Raw genomic sequence first — 22,499 nt, 5'->3', positions numbered from 1 at the left:
CCCAGTTTAGGGCTAACCCCAATTAGTTGATTGTTTGGTCGTTAAGCTGTTGGTTGACATAGATCGTTTTAGTCGAGCAGTAACAAATAAATATTTATAGTACCAGTCAAAAGTTTGGTGACACCTACTCATTCAATGGTTTTTCTTTATTTTTTTGTACTATTTTCTACATTGTAGAATAATAGTGAAGACGAACTAGCACATGGAATCATGTAGTAACCAAAAAAGCGTTAAACAAATCAAAATATATTTGAGATTCTTCAAAGTAGCCACCCTTTGCCTTGATGACAGCTTTGCACACTCTTGGCATTCGCTCAGCTTCACCCTAGAATTATTTTCCAACAGTCTTGAAGGAGTTCCCACATATGCTGAGCTCTTGTTGGCTGCTTTTCCTTCACTCTGTGGTCCAACTCATCCCAAACCATCTCAATTGGGTTGAGGTCAGGTGATTGTGGAAGCCAGGTCATCTGATGCAGCACTCCATCACTCTCTTTCTTGGTCAAATAAACCTTACACAGCCTGGAGGTGTGTTGGGTCATTGTCCTGTTGAAAAACAAATGATAGTCCCACTAAGCACAAACCAGATGGGATGAATGCTGTGGTAGCCATGCTGGTTAAGTGTGCCTTGACTTCCAAGTAAATATCTGACAGTGTCACCATGAAAGCACCATCACAACTCATCCTCCATGCTTTACGGTGGGAAATACACATGTGGAGATCATCCGTTCACCTACTCTGCGTCTCACAAAGACATGGCGGTTGGAACCAAAAATCTCATTTGGATTCATCAGACCAAAGAAAACATTTCTGCCGGTCTAATGTCCATTGCTCATGTTTCTTGGCCCAAGCAAGTTCCTTCTTATTATTGGTGTCCTTTAGTGGTTTCTTTGCAGCAATTCAACCATGAAGGCCTGATTCACAGTTTCATCTGAACAGTTGAAGTGTCTGTTACTTGAACTCTGAAGCATTAAATTTGGGCTGGTAACTCTAATGAACTTATCCTCTGCAGCAGAGGTAACTCTGGGTCTTCCATTCCTGTGGCAGCCCTCATGAGAGCCAGTTTCATCATAGTGCTTGATGATTTTGCGACTGCACTTGAAGAAACTTTCAAAGGTCTTGAAATGTTCTGGATTAACTGACCTTCATGTTAAAGTAATGATGGGCTGTCGTTTCTCTTTGCTTATTTGAGCTGTTCTTGCCATATGGACTTAGTCTTTTACCAAATAGGGCTATCTTCTCTATATCCCCCCAACCTTGTCACAACACAACTGGTTGTCTCAAACGCATTAAGAAGGAAAGAAATTCCACAAAGTAACTTTTAACAAGGCACACCTAATTGAAATGCATTTCAGGTGACTACCTCATGAAGCTGGTTGAGAGAATGTGTGCAGTGTGTGCAAAGCTGTCATGAAGGCAAAGGGTGGCTATTTGAAGAATCTCAAATATAAAATATATTTTGATTTGTTTGACACTTTTTTTTGGTTACTACATGATTCCATGTGTCATTTCATAGTTTTGATGTCTTCACTATTATTCTACAACGCTCTGACATCTAGGCTACTTGCCGATACCGGTATCCAATATTTTCCTTGCCAAAAAAAAACGAAATCGATTTATAAAAATAATTATGGCCTCTTTAAATCGTTTCCCTCCAATAACCGGCAGTCAAGTCAGCGTCACAAATTAAATAATTAAAATTAGAAAACATTGGTAAAATATTATATTGTCATTTAAAGAATTATAGATTTACATCTCTTGAACGCAATCAACTTGCCAGATTTAAAAATAACCTTACTGGGAAATCACACTTTGCAATAATCTGAGCACTGCGCCCAGAAAAATACGCGTTGCGATACAGACTAGACGTCATGTTGGGGAGATCTAAAATCGAAAATACTATGTAAATAATCCATTACCTTTGATTCTCTTCATCAGATGTCACTTCCAGGTATCACAGGTCCATAACGAATGTAGTTTTGTTCAAAAAAGCTCATCATTTATGTCCAAAAATCTCCGTCTTGTTAGCACATGATCTAAGCCAGCCGGACTTCTCGTCATGAACGAGGGGAAAAAATATATTTCCGTTCGTTCAAACATGTCAAACGTTGTATAGCATAAATCATTAGGGCCTTTTTTAACCAGAACATGAATAATATTCAAGGTGGACGAATGCATACTCTTTTATAACGTATTGGAACGAGGGTACCCAACATGAACTCGCGCGCCAGGTGTCTAATGGGACATCATCGTTCCATGGCTCTTGTTCGGTCAGATCTCCCTCCAGAAGACTCAAAACACTTTGTAAAGGCTGGTGACATCTAGTGGAAGCAATAGGAAGTGCCAAAATATTCCTCAGCCCCTGTGTTTTTCAATGGGATAGGTTTAAAGTCAATACAACACATCAGGTATCCACTTCCTGTCAGAAAATGTCTCAGGGTTTTGCCTGCCAAATGAGTTCTGTTATACTCACAGACACCATTCAAACAGTTTTAGAAACTTTAGAGTGTTTTCTATCCATATATAATAAGTATATGCATATTCTAGTTACTGGGTAGGATTAGTAACCAGATTAAATCGGGTACATTTTTTTTATCCAGACGTGCAAATGCTGCCCCCTAGCCCTAACAGGTTAAGCATTCTAGTACAGTTAAATTGTTGAAACACACACACACTGACCAAAAAGTTATTTTGTTGGCTCTTGCTTACTTGCTATGCTCTTTTGTTGTTCATTTGTTCAGTCACAACCAGGATTTCATCATACATGTCAAGCAGTGAAGTTTCAACTCTGTCCGTCACTGTGTCCGTTTCATTCTTGTCCAGCTGTGTCTATAACATTTCACGTAAACCCTGTTTCTTGTCTGCATCGAAGTAGCGGTCCTTGTACCTAGCATCGAGCATGGCTGCGACACAGTAAAGAGGCTCAGAGAGAATGCCACCGAATCGCTTTTTCACAGCCTCTTGTAGAGCAGTTTTAACCAACGTTCACAAAAAACATAATTATTTTAAGAATTATAGATACAGAACTCCTCTATGCACTCGCTATGTCCGATTTTAAAATAGCTTTTCGGTGAAAGCACATTTTGCAATATTCTAAGTAGATAGCCCAGCCATCACGGCTAGCTATTTAGACACCCACCAAGTTTAGCCCTGACCAAACTCCGATTTACTATTAGAAAAGTTTGATTACCTTTGGTGTTCTTCGTCAGAATGCACTCCCAGGACTGCTACTTCAATAACAAATGTTGGTTTGGTTCAAAATAATCCATTGTTATATCCAAATAGCGGCGTTTTGTTCGTGCGTTCAAGACACTATCCGAAAGGGTAAAGAAGGGTGACGAGCATGGCGCATTTCGTGACAAAATATTTCGAAATATTCCATTACCGTACTTCGAAGCATGTCAACCGCTGTTTAAAATCCATTTTTATGCAATTTTTCTCGTAAAAAGCGATAATATTCCGACCGGGATTCTGTGTTTTAGTACAAAGAGAGAGAAAATAAAAACATGGTGTCACCCCGTGCACGCGCCTCAGCTCATTGTCCTCTGATAGACCACTTAACCAAAGGCGCTAAAGTTTTTCAGCCAGCGGCTGGAATTACATCATTCAGCTTTTTCCCGGGTTCTGAGAGCCTATGGGAGCCGTAGGAAGTGTCACGTTACAGCAAAGATCCAACATTTTCAATAAACAGAGCCAAGAAGCCCAAGGAATGGTCAGAGAGGGTACTTCCTGTACAGAATCTTCTCAGGTTTTTGCCTGCCATATGAGTTCTGTTATACTCAGACACCATTCAAACAGTTTTAGAAACTTTAGGGTTTTTTCTATCCAAAGCCAATAATTATATGCATATTCTAGTTTCTGGGCAGTAGTAATAACCAGATTAAATCGGGTACGTTTTTTATCCGGCCGTGTAAATACTGCCCCCTAGCCCTAACAGGTTAACATCGGTTTTACACATCAGCGTTAAACTAGACATCGGGCCGATGCAGCTGTTGGTATTTTTAGCTAATATCGGTCAATTCCGATATGCTTACCGATATATCGTGCATCCCTAGTCTCAGCCACTGCCTGTCACCAAGGCAGTACCCCAAGGCTCGATCCTAGGCCCCACACGCCAAAACAATATATGTGACTCACTTCCTGGATTTGGTCTTATGGAGCAAAATTTGAAATTGTGTTTTTTACATTGGATAAAAGTAGAGACCTCAGAGCTACAAAATGGTATATCATGCACTACAGTTGAGGAACAATGGGAAAGTAATTCTGCTTTGAAAGTTGATAAACTTGTAAAACTCACTTTTGAGAAAATGGTCTTTGAATATTTTGGTATCTAGTGAAGAGCTCTTCTTTGTCGACACCCATTCATCATCGTTCACACCCTCTTATGCTTTAGCCCCACCCATCTCGTAAAGCTCTCGGAGCATTCAGAGCTCACACTTGACCCTTTGGCCGATTTGTTTACCTATGGATAACATGAAAACAGCCTAACCAGCTCTGCTGGCAACAATTTCAGTACGCTTTTTTGCAGATATCTACTGACACCGGCCATATTCAACGGGTGTTGTGCACTTTAGCTTAAGACATGTAGCTGGCTAGGTAAACAATTTAACCTAGCTTGGTAAACCATGTGTAAGATTACACACGTCACGTAACGTTAGCTAACGAGCCAGCCAGCTAACGTTCGCTAGTTAACCTCTTACATCTAGACGTTCCGCTAGCGGAACACCTGCTCCAATATCCAATGATAGGCGTGGCGCGAATTACAAATTCCTCAAAAATACAAAAACGTCTATTTTTCAAACATATGACTATTTCACAGCATTTTAAAGACAAGACTCTCCTTTATCTAACCACACTGTCCGATTTCAAAAAGGCTTTACAACGAAAGCAAAACACTAGATTATGTCAGCAGAGTACCTAGCCAGAAATAATCAGACACCCATTTTTCAAGCTAGCATATAATGTCACAAAAAACAAAACCACAGCTAAATGCAGCACTAACCTTTGATGATCTTCATCAGATGACACACCTAGGACATTATGTTATACAATACATGCATGTTTTGTTCAATCAAGTTCATATTTATATCAAAAAACAGCTTTTTACATTAGCATGTGACGTACAGAACTAGCATACCCCCCGCAAACCTCTGGTGAATTTACTAAATTACTCACGATAAACGTTCACAAAAAACATAACAATTATTTTAAGAATTATAGATACAGAACTCCTTTGTGCAATCGAGGTGTCCGATTTTAAAATAGCTTTTCGGTGAAAGCACATTTTGCAATATTCTGAGTAGATAGCCCAGCCATCACGGCTAGCTATTTAGACACCCACCAAGTTTAGCCCTGACCAAACTCCGATTTACTATTAGAAAAGTTTGATTACCTTTGGTGTTCTTCGTCAGAATGCACTCCCAGGACTGCTACTTCAATAACAAATGTTGGTTTGGTTCAAAATAATCCATTGTTATATCCAAATAGCGGCGTTTTGTTCGTGCGTTCAAGACACTATCCGAAAGGGTAAAGAAGGGTGACGAGCATGGCGCATTTCGTGACAAAATATTTGTAAATATTCCATTACCGTACTTCGAAGCATGTCAACCGCTGTTTAAAATAAATTTTTATGCCATTTTTCTCGTAAAAAAGCGATAATATTCCGACCGGGAATCTGCGTTTAGGTAAACGCACGAAAGAAAATAAAGCATGGGGTCGACTCGGGCACGAGCCTGAGTCTCACAGTACTGTGACCAGCCACTATCCAAACGCGCTACTTTTTTTCAGCCAGAGCCTGCAAAGCCACGATTCAGCTTTTTGCTGCCTTCTGAGAGCCCATGGGAGCCGTAGGAAGTGTCACGTAACAGCAGAGATCCCCTGTAATGGATAGAGATAATCAAGAAGGGCAAGAAATTGTCAGACAGGGCACTTCCTGCATGGAATCTTCTCAGGTTTTGGCCTGCCAAATGAGTTCTGTTATACTCACAGACACCATTCAAACAGTTTTAGAAACTTTGGAGTGTTTTCTATCCAAAGCTAATAATTATATGCATATTCTAGTTTCTGGGCAGGAGTAATAATCAGATTAAATCGGGTACGTTTTTTATCCGGCCGTGAAAATACTGCCCCCTAGCCATAACAGGTTAAACAACAACGAACAGCAGTGCCAAATCATGTCGTTACTAACCTGCTTGAATATGCTGGGAGCTAACCAACCAGGTTCAATGTTAGCTAGCTAACATTAGGCTCCTAACTAGAAAAGCATACGCCTCTGGGATACGAATAATAACGCTAGCTAACAGTACACTTTAGCTTAAGACATGTAGCTAGCTAGGTAAACAATGAACCTAACTAGGTAAACAACGTAAGATCACACATGTAACGTTAGCTAACGAGCCAGCTACCGTTAGTGAAACAAACAGCTGAGCACAGTCCCAAGTCATGTCTTTATTACCCTGCATGAGTATGCTGGGAGCTAGCCAACGAATGTGCTTTACAGAACTTTATTGAAACTTTGCTTGGTAGAAATCGGATGATTCTTTTTGTGTGGCGGCAATGATTCTGCCGTGGCGCAGCGCCACACTTAAATGAACGCCGAGGAAACCCTGCATAGCGGATGTAAGCAATGTCCCCACACTCACTGCTCTCAAGTTCTTGGCTCTTTCCAGAACAGCTACCTTGACCTTGCTGCCAGTAACTTGACCACTATTGGCCTGGGCCTGTCACCTGGGCCAGTGGTGGATTTTCCAGTCCTGTGGGCGCACTCCACCACAATCTTCCTGTGCTCCATCTTCAGTGTCTCTTGAGTATTTCCCTCACTTTGTCTTCAGACGCTGTCCAGGTGTCTGCAATTCTGTCCACAACCATGTTATTCCGCCTTGATTGTCCCTCAAGATTAAAAATCTGATTACTTACAGTGCTGTCATCTTGTCTTTCTCCTGTTTAAACTCATCGAGCTGACCCTAGGAGAACTGCAAACTGTTCTTCAGTTCCTGGACCTCTGGTCAGGTAGTCTATTATTTTATTAGTTGACTCCACTAGTATTTGGACAACACTTGAAGCTATTTTCTTGTTGTAACAACTGCTTGTAGAACTTTTTTATTTTTTATTTATTTTTATAAATCCTTCACCTGTGATACAGAGACGGCACTGTCCTCAACTGTACTCCCGCCGGTTTTGGACTTTTGTCATGGTAACAACATAGGTTAGGCTGTTATTCCTCGCAGTTCTAGACAGGGTAGGTTGGAGGGAAGGTCGTAAACATCAACAAAAGTCTGGGACAATCCGCGGTCCCAGCCACAATGGCTAACCGTGTCACGGGCTGCGTTCAAGCTCTCAACCCCTCTAGCTTGATAGGCAGCTAGTCTAGCTGCTACGTCAAACAGCTCTTTAGACCCGGCCTTGGTCGGCAGCATCACTGGCTAGATAGTAGCGGTCCCAGCAACTGATGCCAACCGCTTTGCAGGATCCAAACTCAAAACGTAACTAGCTAGTAACAAAACTGTTTCAATAGACTTTCAAACCTTTACAAAACAACAAACCTAGCTCTCTCTAAACGCACATGCTTCAATGGGGCAGAAGGCAGTGTGTTGTGATTCTGGATGGCCAGATAGCTAGAAACAATGACAAGAAGCTGCCATGTGGGGAAACGTATGTGACTTGTTTCAGCTAGTTTTAGGCGATCTGGTTCTTCATAACATGTCTTGTTTGAGGTGTTTTGACTGATGTGGCGTCTATGCTAATATGGCTAAAAGTTGCTAGCTAGCTGACCAACAACAGTAACAATGTATTTGAGATGTGCAAATTGATTTATGTATCCAATAAACATTGGAGACTAAATATAGTTTACATGCGGTCAACAATCTAACCCAACACCGTCTGTTTTGCCCCATTTGTTGCTAAATAACCAACCCGTCTGTGACGTAGTAGGCAGCAGTGCATCTTTAATTGAGATTTTTGCCTGTTGGTCCCACACGACACTGACCATGGCTTTGCTTAGTGACTTTTCCCCAAGATTTAAGTCCTTATTCCTAATGTGACAGACTTTTTGTAGATTTGGAATTAAATGGCACAGAGAAGCTCTGGGTGCATTGGTAAAGGGGGGAATATGGTCTTTTTATGATGTAGCCTAGGTGTCAGTATGGATACACAGAGTGCCCTGGATGCTCATCTATCTATAAAACCGTGTGGGTTAGTAGAGCTGGGCGATATAGACACAAATCCATATCATGATAAATTGACTGAATTCTAACGATGAAATTAAATTATATGTTTATAACAGGGTTATTCAATTGGGGGTCTGCCGGAACTCTACTGCAGGGGGTCCGTGAAAATATAATTAAAATAACTGTAAAGAGTAGGAAAAATGCTGGGCAGTGATCAATTAAGACACAAAAATAAATAAATCCTTTCAATGTTATGAATATCGCTAGCAACAACATTGAAAATTGGAGAAGCTCTTCTTTCTAATGATGTCCACTGTATGTCTCAACTCCTAATATTGAGCAAATTACACTCTGTAGAGCTAATTACACAGTATCTGACATAGGCTTTGAAAAAGCAGCAGCGAATAGGCTGCAAATGTATATTCTTTATGGTTATGATCATAGTTTGACTGTTCTCTCTTATTTCTCTCCAGGAAACAGAGATTGCTGCTGACTGCAACCATGTAAGTGTTCTGAACTCTCCCACATCATTAAACCATCCTTTCAGTTTGTGGAACTGAATGCCAGTCATCATTTTAATACAGCGTTGTTAGCAGGTCTGACCACAAGAGGGGGCTATCACGCCCTAGCTGAAATTCCCCACACACACGGTGGCCTTGTACTCCTAGGCTTTTCTTTGAGCTATCAATAGACATGTTTAATCTCTCCCCCCAGCTCCTTTGGAACTACAAACTGAACCTGACGACCGACCCCAAGTTTGAGTCTGTGGCTGTGGAGGTGTGCAAGACCACCATCACCGATGTAAGTTGGCTGGCTAGCTTGCTTTATGGCTCTGACTATAGGTCCCTCATGCTACTAGTGTCACTGTCCCTGGCACCTAGCAACACACAGCATTTTTAATTGGTAGAGCACCTAGTAGCAACACACACCACTTTGAATACCCTTAAGTAGGCCTAAAGCACCCATGCCCTTAGCTCCCTATGTTCACAGGACTTTGATGTTCAAACTAATATCCCTTTCAAACCAAGACGAAAACCGGCCAACTTTTTGTCGACTGAAAGGTAATGCCGGCAAACAAAGCCTGTACTTTTATTTCTGACAACCAACCTAGTCATGATTGCAGTAATGTATTTAAAGTTCTCGCCAACCCCTCAGTGTAAATGTCCCCTTTCATCTTACCGGCTTTGGCACGCATTAAATCATGAACATTCTATTGTTGTTGTCCGACTTGTCGTTGTTATTATGAAAAAGTAACACAAAACCGGCAGTCTGCATGCAGCAGACTGGTCCAAATAGCAACGTTACCTGCTCTATTTTTTTTGCGGCCCAAAAACTCATCTGTTTAAAAATGTATTTAGGATATGTCAGTCTAGCAAGCCATGCAACTTTCTAGACAATGTTTGGTTTGTTGCTACTTTTTTTTAGCAATCCAGCCATCTATCTAGGAACCAACGTGTTGGTCAGAGTTTCCCAGGGGACCCTTATTACATTAGAAAAATTGAAGCCACTGGCAATATGGATATCGCCATGTCAATTTTGTAATTTGGATACAAATGTGGATAATTGTGCAGCCCTACAACATACCGTGAATCCTATGTGAATTAGGTATAGTATAAGTAATAAAAATATTGTGACCATGAGGAACACAATCTGTAATTTTCTTTTCCTCCTTCCTTCAGATAAAAGAATGTGCAGCGGAGGAGAGAGGGAAGGGCTACCTGGTGTCCTGCCTGGTGGATCACCGCGGTAACATCACAGAGTACCAGTGCAACCAGTACATCATCAAGATGACCAGCATTGTGTTCAGTGACTACCGCCTCATCTGTGGCTTCATGGACAAATGTCGCGAGGATATCAACACCCTGCACTGTGGCAGCATCTCCACCGGCGAGAAGGTAATAGGCTGGCTCTAGCCTTCATACACACCGGTGTCTTTGCACATTTTCAAGACCAGTACAATTTGCAGTAACCTGTAAAATCTAAGAAGGTGTATAAAAACAACAAGCCACAGTCTTTTTTAAAAAATGGTCTTTTAATATATATCAGGAATTGGTCAAGATGCTTTTTTGGAATAGCTGCTCAAGCTTTGGGTTTGTATGAATCTGTCCCTGTGCTATATGTAGAGGTAACACAAAAACAGACAGGCACAGGATATGCCTATTTTGTTTGTGCTGGTTTCTAATTTGTTAGTTTGGTTTTCAGTTTTTTTTTGACAAGTGTTTAAACATGACATGACTACATGAGGTTTGGGCATAGGGTGGTCAGGTTTGAATTACTGCCTTCGCTATGCTACTTTGAGCTCCAGTGTTAGGCTCTGGCCAAGAGACTAGCCTATTTGCTCTCCCTACAGTCGCATACTTAACTACAGTGGGTATTATAAGTATTCACCCCCCTTGGATTTCTTCACATTTTGTTATAAAGTGGGATTAAAATGGATTTAATTGTAATTTTTGTCAAGTATTTACTCAAAATAAACTGCAATGTCAGAGTGGGGGGAGAAATCTAACATTTCTCAAAAAGTAATTAAAAAAATGAAATACTATACCTTGATTATATATAGTTGAGGTGGGCGGTTTACATACACTAAGGTTGGAGTCATTAAAACTAGTTTGTCAACCACTCCACAAATTACTTGTTAGCAAGTCGGTTAGGACATCTACTTTGTGCATGACACAAGTAATGTTTCCAACAATTGTTTACAGACAGATTATTTCACTTATAACTCACTGTATCACAATTCCAGTGGGTCAGAAGTTTACATACACTAAGTTGACTGTGCCTTTTTAAACCGCTTGGAAAATTCCAGAAAATGATGTCATGGCTTTAGAAGCTTCTGATAGGCTAATTGACATCATTTGAGTCAATTGGAGGTGTACCTGTGGATGTATTTCAAGGCCTACCTTCAAACTCAGTGCCTCTTTGCTTGACATCATGGGAAAATCAAAAGAAATCAGCCAAGACTTCAGAAAAACAATTGTAGACATCCACAAGTCTGGTTGATCCTTGGGAGCAATTTCCAAACCCCTGAAGGTACCATGTTCATCTGTACAAACAATAATACGCAAGTATAAACACCATGGGATCACGCAGCTGTCATACTGCTCAGGAAAGAGACGCGTTCTTCTAGAGATTAACATACTTTGGTGTGAAAAGTGCAAATCAATCCCAGAACAACAGCAAAGGACCTTGTGAAGATGCTGGAGGAAACGGGTACAAAAGTATTTATATCCACAGTAAAACGAGTCCTATATCGATGTAACCTGAAAGGCCGCTCAGCAAGGAAGAAGCCACTGCTCCAAAATCGCAATAAAAAATCCAGACCACGGGTTTGCAACTGCACATGTGGACAAAGATTGTACTTTTTGGAGAAATGTCCTCTGGTCTGATGAAACAACAAAAATAGAACTGTTTGGCCATGATGACCATTATGTTTGGAGGAAAAAGGAGGACGCTTGCAAGCCGAAGAACACCATCCCAACCGTGGAGCACGGGGGTGGCAGCATCATGTTGTGGGGGTGCTGTGCTGCAGGAGGGACTGGTGCACTTCACAAAATAGATGGCATCATGAGGAGAATAATTATGTGGATATATTGAAGCAACATCTCAAGACATCAGTCAGGAAGTTGAAGCTGGGTCACAAATAGGTCTTCCAAATGGACAATGACCCCAAGCATACTTCTGAAGTTGTGGCAAAATGGCTTAAGGACAACAAAGTCAAGGTATTGGAGTGGTCATCACAAAGCCCTAACCTCAATTCTATAGAAAATTTGTGGGCAGAACTGAAAAGGCGTGTGTGAGCAAGGAGGTCTGTCGTTGCACCGATGTACCATACCATAAACATCAATGCCTTTCTTAAAATCAATACACAAGTATATATTTTTTAACATACATATTTAGTTAAAAGAAGTTCATGTTAGCAGGCAATATTAACTAGGGAAATGGTCACTTCTCTTGCTTTCTGTGCAAGCAGAGTCAAGGTATATACAGCAGTTTATGCCGCCTGGCTCGTTGCGAACTGTGTGAAGACCATTTCCTCCTAACAAAGACCGTAATTAATTTTCCAGAATTTTACATAATTATGACATAACATTGAAGGTTGTGCAATGTAACAGCAATATTTAGACTTATGGATGCCACCCGTTAGATAAAATACGGAACGGTTCTGTATTTCACTGAAAGAATAAATGTTTTGTTTTTGCAACTATAGTTTCCGGATTTTACCATATTAATGACCTAAGGCTTGTATTTCTGTGTGTTTATTATATTATAATTAAGTCTATGATTTGATAGAGCAGTCTGACTGAGTGGTGGTAGGCAGCAGCAGGCTCATAAGCATTCATTCAACAGCACTTTCCTGCGTTTGCCAGCAGCTCTTCGCAATGCTTGAAGCACAGCGCTGTTTATGATTCAAGCCTATCAACTCCCGAGATTAGGCTGGCTATACTAAAGTGCCTATAAGAATGTCCAATAGTCCAAGGTATATGAAATACAAATGGTATAGAGAGAAATAGTCTTATAATTCCTATAATAACTACAACCTAAAACTTCTTAACTGGGAATATTGAAGACTCATGTTAAAAGGAACCACCAGCTTTCATATGTTCTCATGTTCTGAGCAAGGAACTTAATTAAAAGTTATCTTTTTTACATGCACATATTGCACTTTTCCTTTCTTCTCCAACACTGTGTTTTTGCATTATTTAAACCAAATTGAACATGTTTCATTATTTATTTGAGACTAAATACATTTTTATTGATGTATTATATTAAGTTAAAATAAGTGTTCATTCAGTATTGTTGTAACTGCCATTACAAATATATAGTCATTCAAGGGTAGTCATTCAAAAATCATGTATTATAGTCCATGTAATTTATGTGTTTAGTTAAGCAAAATTTTACTCATGAACTAATTTAGGCTTGCTTAAACAAAGGGGGTAAATACTTATGCAACAAATATTTTTGTTATTTAATTTTTTATTAATATGAAAACATTTGTATAATTCTCTTTTCACTTTGGCATTATGGAGTATTTTGTGAAAATTACAATTAAATAATTTTCAATCCCACTTCGTAAAAATCCAAGGGGGCGTGATTACTTATGGTATCACCTGTACCTCCTATCCATGCTTCCTACACTCCATGTTAACAAATATACAGTACCAGTCAAAAGTTTGGACACACCTACTCATTCAAGGGTTTTTCTTTATTTTTACTATTTTCTACATTGTAGAATAATAGTGAAGACAAAATATGGAATGGGTAGGTATGGTATCATGTAGTAAGCAAAAAAGTGTTGAACAAATCTAAATATATTTTAGACTTTAGATTCTTTAAAGTAGCCACCCTTTGCCTTGATGACAGCTTTGCACACTCTTGCCAAACCTTTTGACTGGTACTCTATTTTTAATCCTGGCTTCCTCTAATGAATTATTAATTTGTACAAGATGATTAATGACCATGCCTTCGGAAATCAAATCCCGGTCTTCAGGGCAACACAACAGCAATAACTCCTCGCACTGAATTAAATTATATATATATATTTTGAATATTTAGCTTCTCTATATTTACTAGCATCTGTCCTCCCCTCCCCTCTGGCTGTTTGTAGGTTTTTGTGGTTGTGTGTTATATTAAATCGCACATAAAAATCATTTAAAAGGAAACATTTTATAACTGATTCAAGCGCTGCTCTGAGAGCTAACAGTTCTTCAGGCCTCACACAGAGATGCATCATCAGTACACAAAGGCCCATCAGTGTTTTAGCCAATTTGAACCTGTCCAACTCACTCTCCCCATGTTCCTAAGGACGTGCACTCCCAAGGCGAGGTGATAGCGTGCCTGGAGAAGGGTCTGGTCAGGGAGGCAGAGGAGCAGCCCGGGGCCCATACCATTGGTGCCAACTGTAAGAAGGCCATCATGCGTGTGGCCGAACTTTCCTCAGACGACTTCCACCTGGACCGATACCTATACTTCTCCTGCCGGGAGGACCGCGAGCGCTTCTGTGAAAACGTGAGTACATTGCCTCCCTCCCTCTCTCTCGCTCCTTCCCCTCTCCCTCGCTCCTTCTCTTATTCCCTCAAGTCTTTCATTTAATAAGAGGCATAATATTAAGATTCAGAGTGAGATGCGTTCATACTTTTATCAGAGTTGAACCCACAGCTCACTGAAAAGGTGTTTTTGTCACTTTGTGAATGTGAAAAATAATTGCTAATTGAATCACAATTCCATTGTCTTTGATTTCTAGACTCCAGCTGGAGAGGGCAGAGTTTACAAGTGTCTCTTCAACCACAAATTTGAGGAGGCCATGTCTGAAAAGGTACTACTTCTGCTTTTTAGCCTGATTGAAATTTCCCAATGGAGAGTCATTACCAAAATATTAATTTCCATCATCTGCTTCTTGTCATTTGTCCATATGAATAATGCTTTGATTGCAAGGCATTATGTCAGCATGGTTGGCTAAAGTATAATCGAGAGAAAATAGTTAAATGGTAATGCTTTCCTTCCCCTATGTTAATTTAGCTGCTCAATCAGGACCACCACTCACCAAAATATATTTGACATTTTAATTTTTGGGATGGTACATTTTTTTCGGTGTAAACTTAAAGCTGCAATGTGTAACATTTTGGGCTACTTGAACAAATTCACATAGAAATGTGAGTTATAGATCTGTCACTCTCATTGAAAGCAAGTCTAAGAAGTGGTAGATCTGTTCTATGTGCACTATTTCTATGCTTCCCGTTCTTGAGTTTCCTTTTTGCGTCTTTTACTTTTGGTTTTATACACCACCTTAAAACAGTAGAAAAAAATATATTTTTGGTTATTGAAAAAATACGCTATATACAAAAGTATTTGGACACCTCTTTAAATTAGTGGATTCTGCTATTTCAGCCACACCCATTACTGACAGGTGTATAAAAGCTCTGCCTCCCTGACCAGACAAACATTGGCAGTAGACTGGCCTTACTGAAGAGCTCCGCTACTTTCAACGTGGCACCGTCGTAGGATGCCACCTTTCCAACATCGGTTCGTAATATTTCTGCCCTGCTAGAGCTGCCCCGGTCAACTGTAAGGGCTGTTATTGTGAAGTGGAAACATCTAGGATCAACAACGGCTCAGCCGCGAAGTGGTAGGCCACACAAGCTCACAGAACGGGACCACCGAGTGCTGAAGCGCATAGCACATAAAAATCGTCTGTCCTTGGTTGCAACTGCCTCTGGAAGCAACTTCAGCCCAAGAACTGTTCATCAGGAGCTTCAGGAAATGGGTTTCCGTAGTCGAGCAGCTGCACGCAAGCCTAAGATCGCCATGCGCAATGCCAAGTGTCGGCTGGAGTGGCGTAAAGCTCACTGCCATTGGACTCTGGGAGCAGTGGAAACACGTTCTCTGGAGTGATGAATCACACTTCACCATCTGGTAGTCCGACGGATGAATCTGGATTTGGCGGATGCCAGGAGAGCGCTACCTGCCCCAATTCATTGTGCCAACTGTAAAGTCTGGTGTAGGTGGAATAATGGTCTGGGGCTATTTTTCATCATTCAGGCTAGGAGCCCTTAGTTACAGTGAAGGGACATCTTAATGCTATAGCATACAGTGACATTCTAGACGATTCTGTGCTTCCAACTTTGGGGCAACAGTTTGGGGAAGGCCCTTTCCTGTTTCAACATGACAATGCCCCCGTGCAGAAAGCGAGGCCCATACAGAAATGGTTTGTCAAGATCGGTGTGGAAGAACTTGACTGGCCTGCACAGAGCACTGACCCCAAGCCCATCGAACACCTTTGGGACGAATTGGAACGCTGACTGCGAGCCAGGTCTAGTCACCCAACATCAGTGCCCGACCTCACTAATGCACTTGTGGCTGAATGGAAGCAAGTCCCCCCAGCAATCCAACATCTAGTGGAACGTCTTACCAGAAGAGTGGAGGCTGTTATAGAAGCAAAGGGGGGACCAACTCCATATTAATGCCCATGATTTTGGAATGAGATGTTTGATGCACAGGTGTCCACATACTTTTGGTCATGTAGTGTATTTTACAGTGGTTTAGACAGTACGTTGATTCTTTACACTATACATGGCTTATTTTGTCACAAACTGAAGTGGGCTATTAGAATTTTAGCAACCAGGAAACCAGCTATTTCTGCATATTGCACCTTTTTAAACAACTGAAACCTGTTATGAAGTATGTAGAAAAGATAATGGAGCTATATTTTTTTTAAAATAAGATCATCTTTGAGAACAAACAACCTTAGAATAAAAACTTGACAGGGAGAATCTAAAGCCCACAAAATGTAATCTATTGATTTTATGTTTGAGTCACTTTGATTTGCGTAAGAACACGATATAAGCCATAGCAAAACAGGGCTTGACATTAACTTTTTTTTTACACTTGTCCTTTGGACAGGTAGGACTTCATTTTTACTTCTCCAAAAGCTCAAGTCACTTGTCCCCAAAAACAGGTCTGTAACATCCTTTTTACATTGTTGTAGGAACCATTTTACAAAATACAATCCATTACTAACTTTTTTACCATAGTGAATCAGACACAAATGTAGGTTACACTCTACCTATTGGATTCTTTGCATATTCAAGCCCGTCTCAAAATACAACACTGCCCCATTAAGGCTCTCCTGGAGGATGGTTGGTCACCCTTGGTAGCCTTTAAAATGTTGCGATATGACAATTATTACCAAATACTTTTTGTCCTTTATAAAATAATTCCCTCCAGGGCTCGAAATTAAGGGCATCCCGTCATCTTTGGGACAAAAAAATGTATTTCTAGGACGGTTTAAAACAGAAGCTGGGGAAGTTCTGGGATGACAGATACAAAATTCATACAACTGCTGCCCATAATATATATCTTTTTTTAAAGACCGTTTAGTTGTATTTCTTCATATTATAAGGTCAACAATGCGCATGGCTGTAGGCTACGCGTGAATGTTCCAAAATACAATTAGTGAGAACACTGATCTCAAAAGTGCATTGCACGCGCAAGTGGTTTCATATGACAGAGATGAAAATATATATTACTAATTTGACTGATTATGCCGTTGGCTGCTGGACAATAAAATAACTTTGGTTTGAAAACCAATAGAACATGACACGTTTTTGTTTCATGGCATTAAACGATTTAAGTTTATGGTTAAATAGTTTCAAAATGCTGATCGCCTATGCTAGTGGCGATTTTAACATGTAAATCTTTGTGGGGCAAAAAAAAACAAATGTGGGATGCATGCCAGCAAAGCCACTACACAACACTAAACAATACATTAATTTCACTATATCGACGACAAACGGTGCCCACAAACTGTTAGGGCTTACAACAGCAATCCCAACATCTTTCCACTGCTACACCTGGCTATCAGCGGACCCTTGTCTGGCAGCGAAACAGTTCATTCAGCCTCATTGACTGCCTTTTAAAAAAATTTAGAAAAATTATATGGCTGACTTGCTTAATAAAATGTGGTTTCTAATGACAATTTCGATTTAGACATTAATGAGCAAGCTAGGATGGACGTAGTCCATATAACTATTTGTTTAGCACTTTTGAAATGTACAATGTCAGAAATCAGAACATGGGCTGTTCTTATTGTTCTCCCGTGTTCTTTCGACTCTGATTGACAGAGTCGAAAGCCTTGGCCAGGTCAATGAATACGGCTGCACAGTATTGTTTCTTATCAATGGCGGTTAAGATATCGTTTAGGACCTTGAGCGTGGCTGAGGTGCACCCATGACCAGCTCTGAAACCAGATTGCATAGCGGAGAAGGTGCGGTGGGATTCGAAATGGTCGGTAATCTGTTTGTTGACTTGGCTTTCGAAGACCTTAGAAAGGCAGGGTAGTGGGTAATGATCAATTAGCCTTTTAAAATGATAAACTTGGATTAGCTAACACAACATGCCATTGGAACTCAGGAGTGACGGTTGCTGATAATGGGCCTCTGTACGCCTATGTAGATATTACATAAAAAATCAGCCGTTTCCAGCTACAATAGTCTTTTACAACATTAACAATGTCTACACTGTATTTCCGATCAATTTGATGGTATTTTAATGGACCAAAAATGTGATCTTCTTTCAAAAACAAGGACATTTCTAAGTGACCCCAAACTTTTGAACGGTAGTGTATATATTTTTACATTAATGCCAAAATTACATGCATAACAGGCAAGCCCCAATTTTTTTTTTTGTATTATATATTTTTAGCAAAAATGTGGGGCTCAAAACAGGTGGGGCTCTGAATGACGGGTCGCCACTGGCCTGTGTGGTGTGCAACAGGCACTGTCCTTCACGCTCCGGTCTTGTGACGATTTGATCTGCCTCGAGTATGTCGAAAGAATCAAGCCTTTAGACCCCTTCAAACTCAACTTTTGACCACGATGCCAGTTCCACTGCTTGCTTCATTGTTCCCCTCTAATCGGGACTGTATGCAATTAATTATCAGGTAGAACAGAAAACCAGCAGGCTCCGGACATTGTAGGGCAGTATTTGAATACCCCTGCTTTAGACGTTAAATGTTAATTATTCTTTATTATATTTGTCAAAATGACTGGTGTTAAGCCTATATTTATGTTGGCAAATTAAAATTGTCATTAAAGTTTGGCTACATTTTCTGGCGCTTCCCTTGTCAGCATCGGTTTGGACACAAGGCTATAGCCAATAGCATATGCATATCACCTACACTTTGATATGTAGGCTTTTTTTATTTATATACATGAAAAATGTATTTGAATATTATTCCAATGTTGGCCTTTGATCCGTCTGAGTAATTGTTTGAAATGTATTCTGAACAAAAATATAAACACGACATGTAAAGTGTTGGTCCCATGTTTCATGAGCTGAAATGAAAGATCACAGAAATGATCCATATGCACAAAAATATAATTTATCTCAAATTTTGTGCACACATTTATTTACATCCCTGTTAATGAGCATTTCTCCTTTCCCAAGATAATCCATCCACCTGACAGGTGTGGCATATCAAGAAGCTGATTAAACTGCATTATCATTATGCTGGTGCAGCTTGTGCTGGTGAAAATAAGTGTGCCGTTTTGACACACAACACAATGCCACAGATGTTTTGAGGGAGCGTGTAATGCTGGCTGCAGGAACGTCCACAAGATGTTGCCAGAGAATAGAATTTTCATTTCTCTACCATAAGCCACCTTAGAGAATTTTTGAGAATTTAGCAGTATGTCCATCTGGCCTCACAACCACAGACCAAGTGTAACCACGCCAGCCCAGGACCTCCACATCTAGCTTATTCACCTGCGGGAGAATCTGAGACCAGCCACCAACACAGCAAATGAAACAGGAACATTTCTGTCTGTAATAAAGCCCTTTTGTGGTGAAAAACTCATTCTGATTTGACTGGGCCTGGCTCCCCAGTGGGTGGGACTATGCCCATCCTATAAAGTATAAATTGGAGAAAAAACACTTAAAAAAACGGTATATGCCCACACCGTTCTGTTGTTGGGGTACGCCCACACCATTCCAACAAAGAAAAGCTGCTTTTTAACATATTTTTGGGAAATAACTGTTTCACTGGTATTGTAAGTAATTATAGAAATCTGAAACACTGGGCAGTTACTTTAAAACAGCAAAATGTTGTCTCTGTGGCCAAGAGGAGGGCCTCTACATTTTTGGGTGGAGGCAGCGCCATTGGCCATGACCACTACCACGCCCACAAATCCTAGGGGAAACATTGGAATGTCTGTTCTGGTCATTCTATTTCCATTCTTCTGGCCATTAGTCAATAAGTCAGAGTGATTGTGACCAGAGCTGTGGTGTGTTGTGGCTGTCCTCCACAGTGCAGAGATGCTCTGACCACTCGTCAGAAGCTGATTGCCCAGGACTACAAGGTGAGCTACTCCCTGGCCAAGGCCTGCAAGACGGACCTGAGGAAGTACCGCTGCAGCGCAGACACCAACATGCCCCGCGCCCGCGAGGCACGCCTCTCCTACCTGCTGCTCTGTCTGGAGTCTGCCGTACACAGAGGTTGGGCTGGCTCGTGTCTTCCTAACCTATATCTGTGTGTCCACCTGTTCTGTCTCTTATGTTTTGTAAATATACAGTACCAGTCAAAGGTTTGGACACAACTACTCATTCCACATTTTTATTTTTTTATTTTATTTTTTTACTATTTTGTACAACAAAAAAGTGTTAAACAAATCAACATATGTTTTATATTTTAGATTCTTTAAAGTAGCCAACCTTTGCCTTGATGACAGCTTTGCATACTCTTGACATTTTCTCTACCAGCTTCATGAGGTAGTCACCTGGAATGCTTTTCCAACGGTCTTGAAGGAGTTCCCACATATGCTGAGCACTTGTTAGCTGCTTTTCCTTCACTCTGCGGTCCAACTCATCCCAAATCATCTCAATTGGGTTGAGGTTGGGTGATTTGTGGAGGCCAGGTCATCTGATGCAGCACTCCATCACTCTCCTTGTTTTGGGTCATTGTCCTGTTGGAAAAACAAATGATAGTTCCACTAAGAGCAAACCAGATGGGATGGCGTATCGCTGCAGAATGCTGTGGTAGCCATGCTGGTTAAGTGTGCCTTGAATTCTAAATAAATGACTGACCGTGTCACCAGCAAAGCACCATCACACCACCACCTCCATGCTTCACGGTGGGAACCACACATGCGGAGATCATCCGTTCAGATCCAGTTTCATCATAGCGCTTGATGGGTTTTGAGACTGCACTTGAGGAAACATTCAAAGTTCTTGTAATGTTCCGCATTGACTGACCTTAATCTCTTAAAGTAGTGATGGACTGTCATTTCTCTTTGCTTATTTGAGCTGTTCTTGCCATAATATGGACTTTGTCTTTTACCAAATAGGGCTATCTTCTGTATACCACCTCTACCTTGTCACGACACAACTGATATGCTCAAACGCATTAAGAAGGAAAGAAAATCCACAAAGTAACTTTTAATAAGGCACACCTGTTCATTGAAATGCATTCCAGGTAACTACCTCATGAAGCTGGTTGAGAGAATGCCAAGAGTGTGCAAAGCTGTCATGAAGGCAAAGGGTGGCTAATTTGAAGAATCTAATATATATATATATATATATTATATATATCAACACTTTGTTGGTTACTACATGATTCCATATGTTATTTCCTAGTTTTGATGTCTTCACTATTATTCTACATTGTAGAAAATAGTACAAATTAAGAAATATCCTGGAATGAGTAGGTGTGTCCAAACTTTTGACTGGTACTGTATATCTGCCTTTGGAGTACAAAACTCTCATATGGTGTCACACTGGTGTTACTTTTAGTGTTTTTCTCTTCAGTTAATGAAATTAAATGTCTTTCAAGTGCCCTACTTGCAGTTCCTGCATGGTATTTCCTGACGTGGTGTGTGTGTGTGTGTGTTCTAGGTCGTACGGTGAGCGGGGAATGTCAGGGGGAGATGTTGGACTACAGGAGGATGTTGATGGAGGACTTCTCTCTGAGCCCAGAGATTGTGCTGCATTGCCGTGGGGAGATCGAGGCCCACTGCTCCGGACTCCACCGCAAGGGACGCACCCTGCACTGTTTGATGAGGGTAGGCCGAGGAGACCTGGGCGCCATCGACAACCTCTGCCAGAAAGCTGTGAGTTCAGTTCACCTACAAAATCTCACCATAGATATTAGGAGATGAGTTATCAAGACTGAGATTAAGGGCACAATCATTTAGTTTGGAGCTTTAAAGAGCCGCCATGGACCAGAACGAAAATAGACATACTGTACACAGGTATCTGCTTCAAATAATGTTTTTTATTTTATTTCTATCGATTGATTGGTTGGTTGTTATTGACCCCTCCCAGCTCCAGACTTTGATCCAGGAGGCAGACCCTGGGGCAGACTACCGTATCGACCGGGCCCTAAACGAGGCCTGTGAGTCTGTCATCCAGACAGCCTGCAAACACATCCGTAACGGAGACCCGATGTGAGTCACCAAACTCTACCACTCCCCTGCTCACTTTACATAGATAATAGGAAAGAGAACTACCAGAACAGTGATTAAAATTAATATATAATCATTTATCTGTCATACTTCAGCACTGGTAATGTGTGTTTGTTGTGATTGTGTAGGATCCTGTCGTGTCTGATGGAGCACCTGTACACAGACAAGATGGTGGAGGACTGTGAACACAGGCTGCTGGAGCTGCAGTACTTCATAGCACGGGACTGGAAGTAAGTGGCAATGCTAGTTTATGGGGATCCTCCAGACATATGGCGATCCTCCACACATTCAAAGCCTTTTTAAGCTTTTAACCTTTTTAATATAAGGGTTGTTATTATGCCTGGTCACTGCATTTTCCTGGTATGGCTTCGTCCTCCATCGTGCT

The 22,499-nt window shown here is 40.8% G+C and overlaps 1 protein-coding gene across 2 annotated transcripts in view; it reads left to right on the top strand.

The window, feature by feature from the left end:
• LOC106561003 (Golgi apparatus protein 1) overlaps positions 1–22,499 on the top strand; it is a 47,206-nt gene that overhangs the window by 6,913 nt on the left and 17,794 nt on the right. For both annotated transcript variants that reach the window (XM_045688119.2, XM_045688120.2), the window contains exons 2-10: positions 8,636–8,665; positions 8,877–8,963; positions 9,842–10,057; positions 13,965–14,168; positions 14,404–14,475; positions 19,964–20,150; positions 21,546–21,760; positions 21,975–22,096; positions 22,243–22,344. In XM_045688119.2, coding sequence (XP_045544075.1) covers positions 8,636–8,665; positions 8,877–8,963; positions 9,842–10,057; positions 13,965–14,168; positions 14,404–14,475; positions 19,964–20,150; positions 21,546–21,760; positions 21,975–22,096; positions 22,243–22,344 — 1,235 coding nt within the window. The remainder of the gene's footprint in view (positions 1–8,635; positions 8,666–8,876; positions 8,964–9,841; positions 10,058–13,964; positions 14,169–14,403; positions 14,476–19,963; positions 20,151–21,545; positions 21,761–21,974; positions 22,097–22,242; positions 22,345–22,499) is intronic.

The sequence above is a fragment of the Salmo salar genome, chromosome 10 (assembly GCF_965601325.2).
Source record: "Salmo salar chromosome 10, fSalSal1, whole genome shotgun sequence".
NCBI classification, from domain to species: domain Eukaryota; kingdom Metazoa; phylum Chordata; class Actinopteri; order Salmoniformes; family Salmonidae; genus Salmo; species Salmo salar.
Note: the sequence above shows the minus strand (reverse complement) of the source record. Positions and strands in the feature narration are given on the sequence as shown.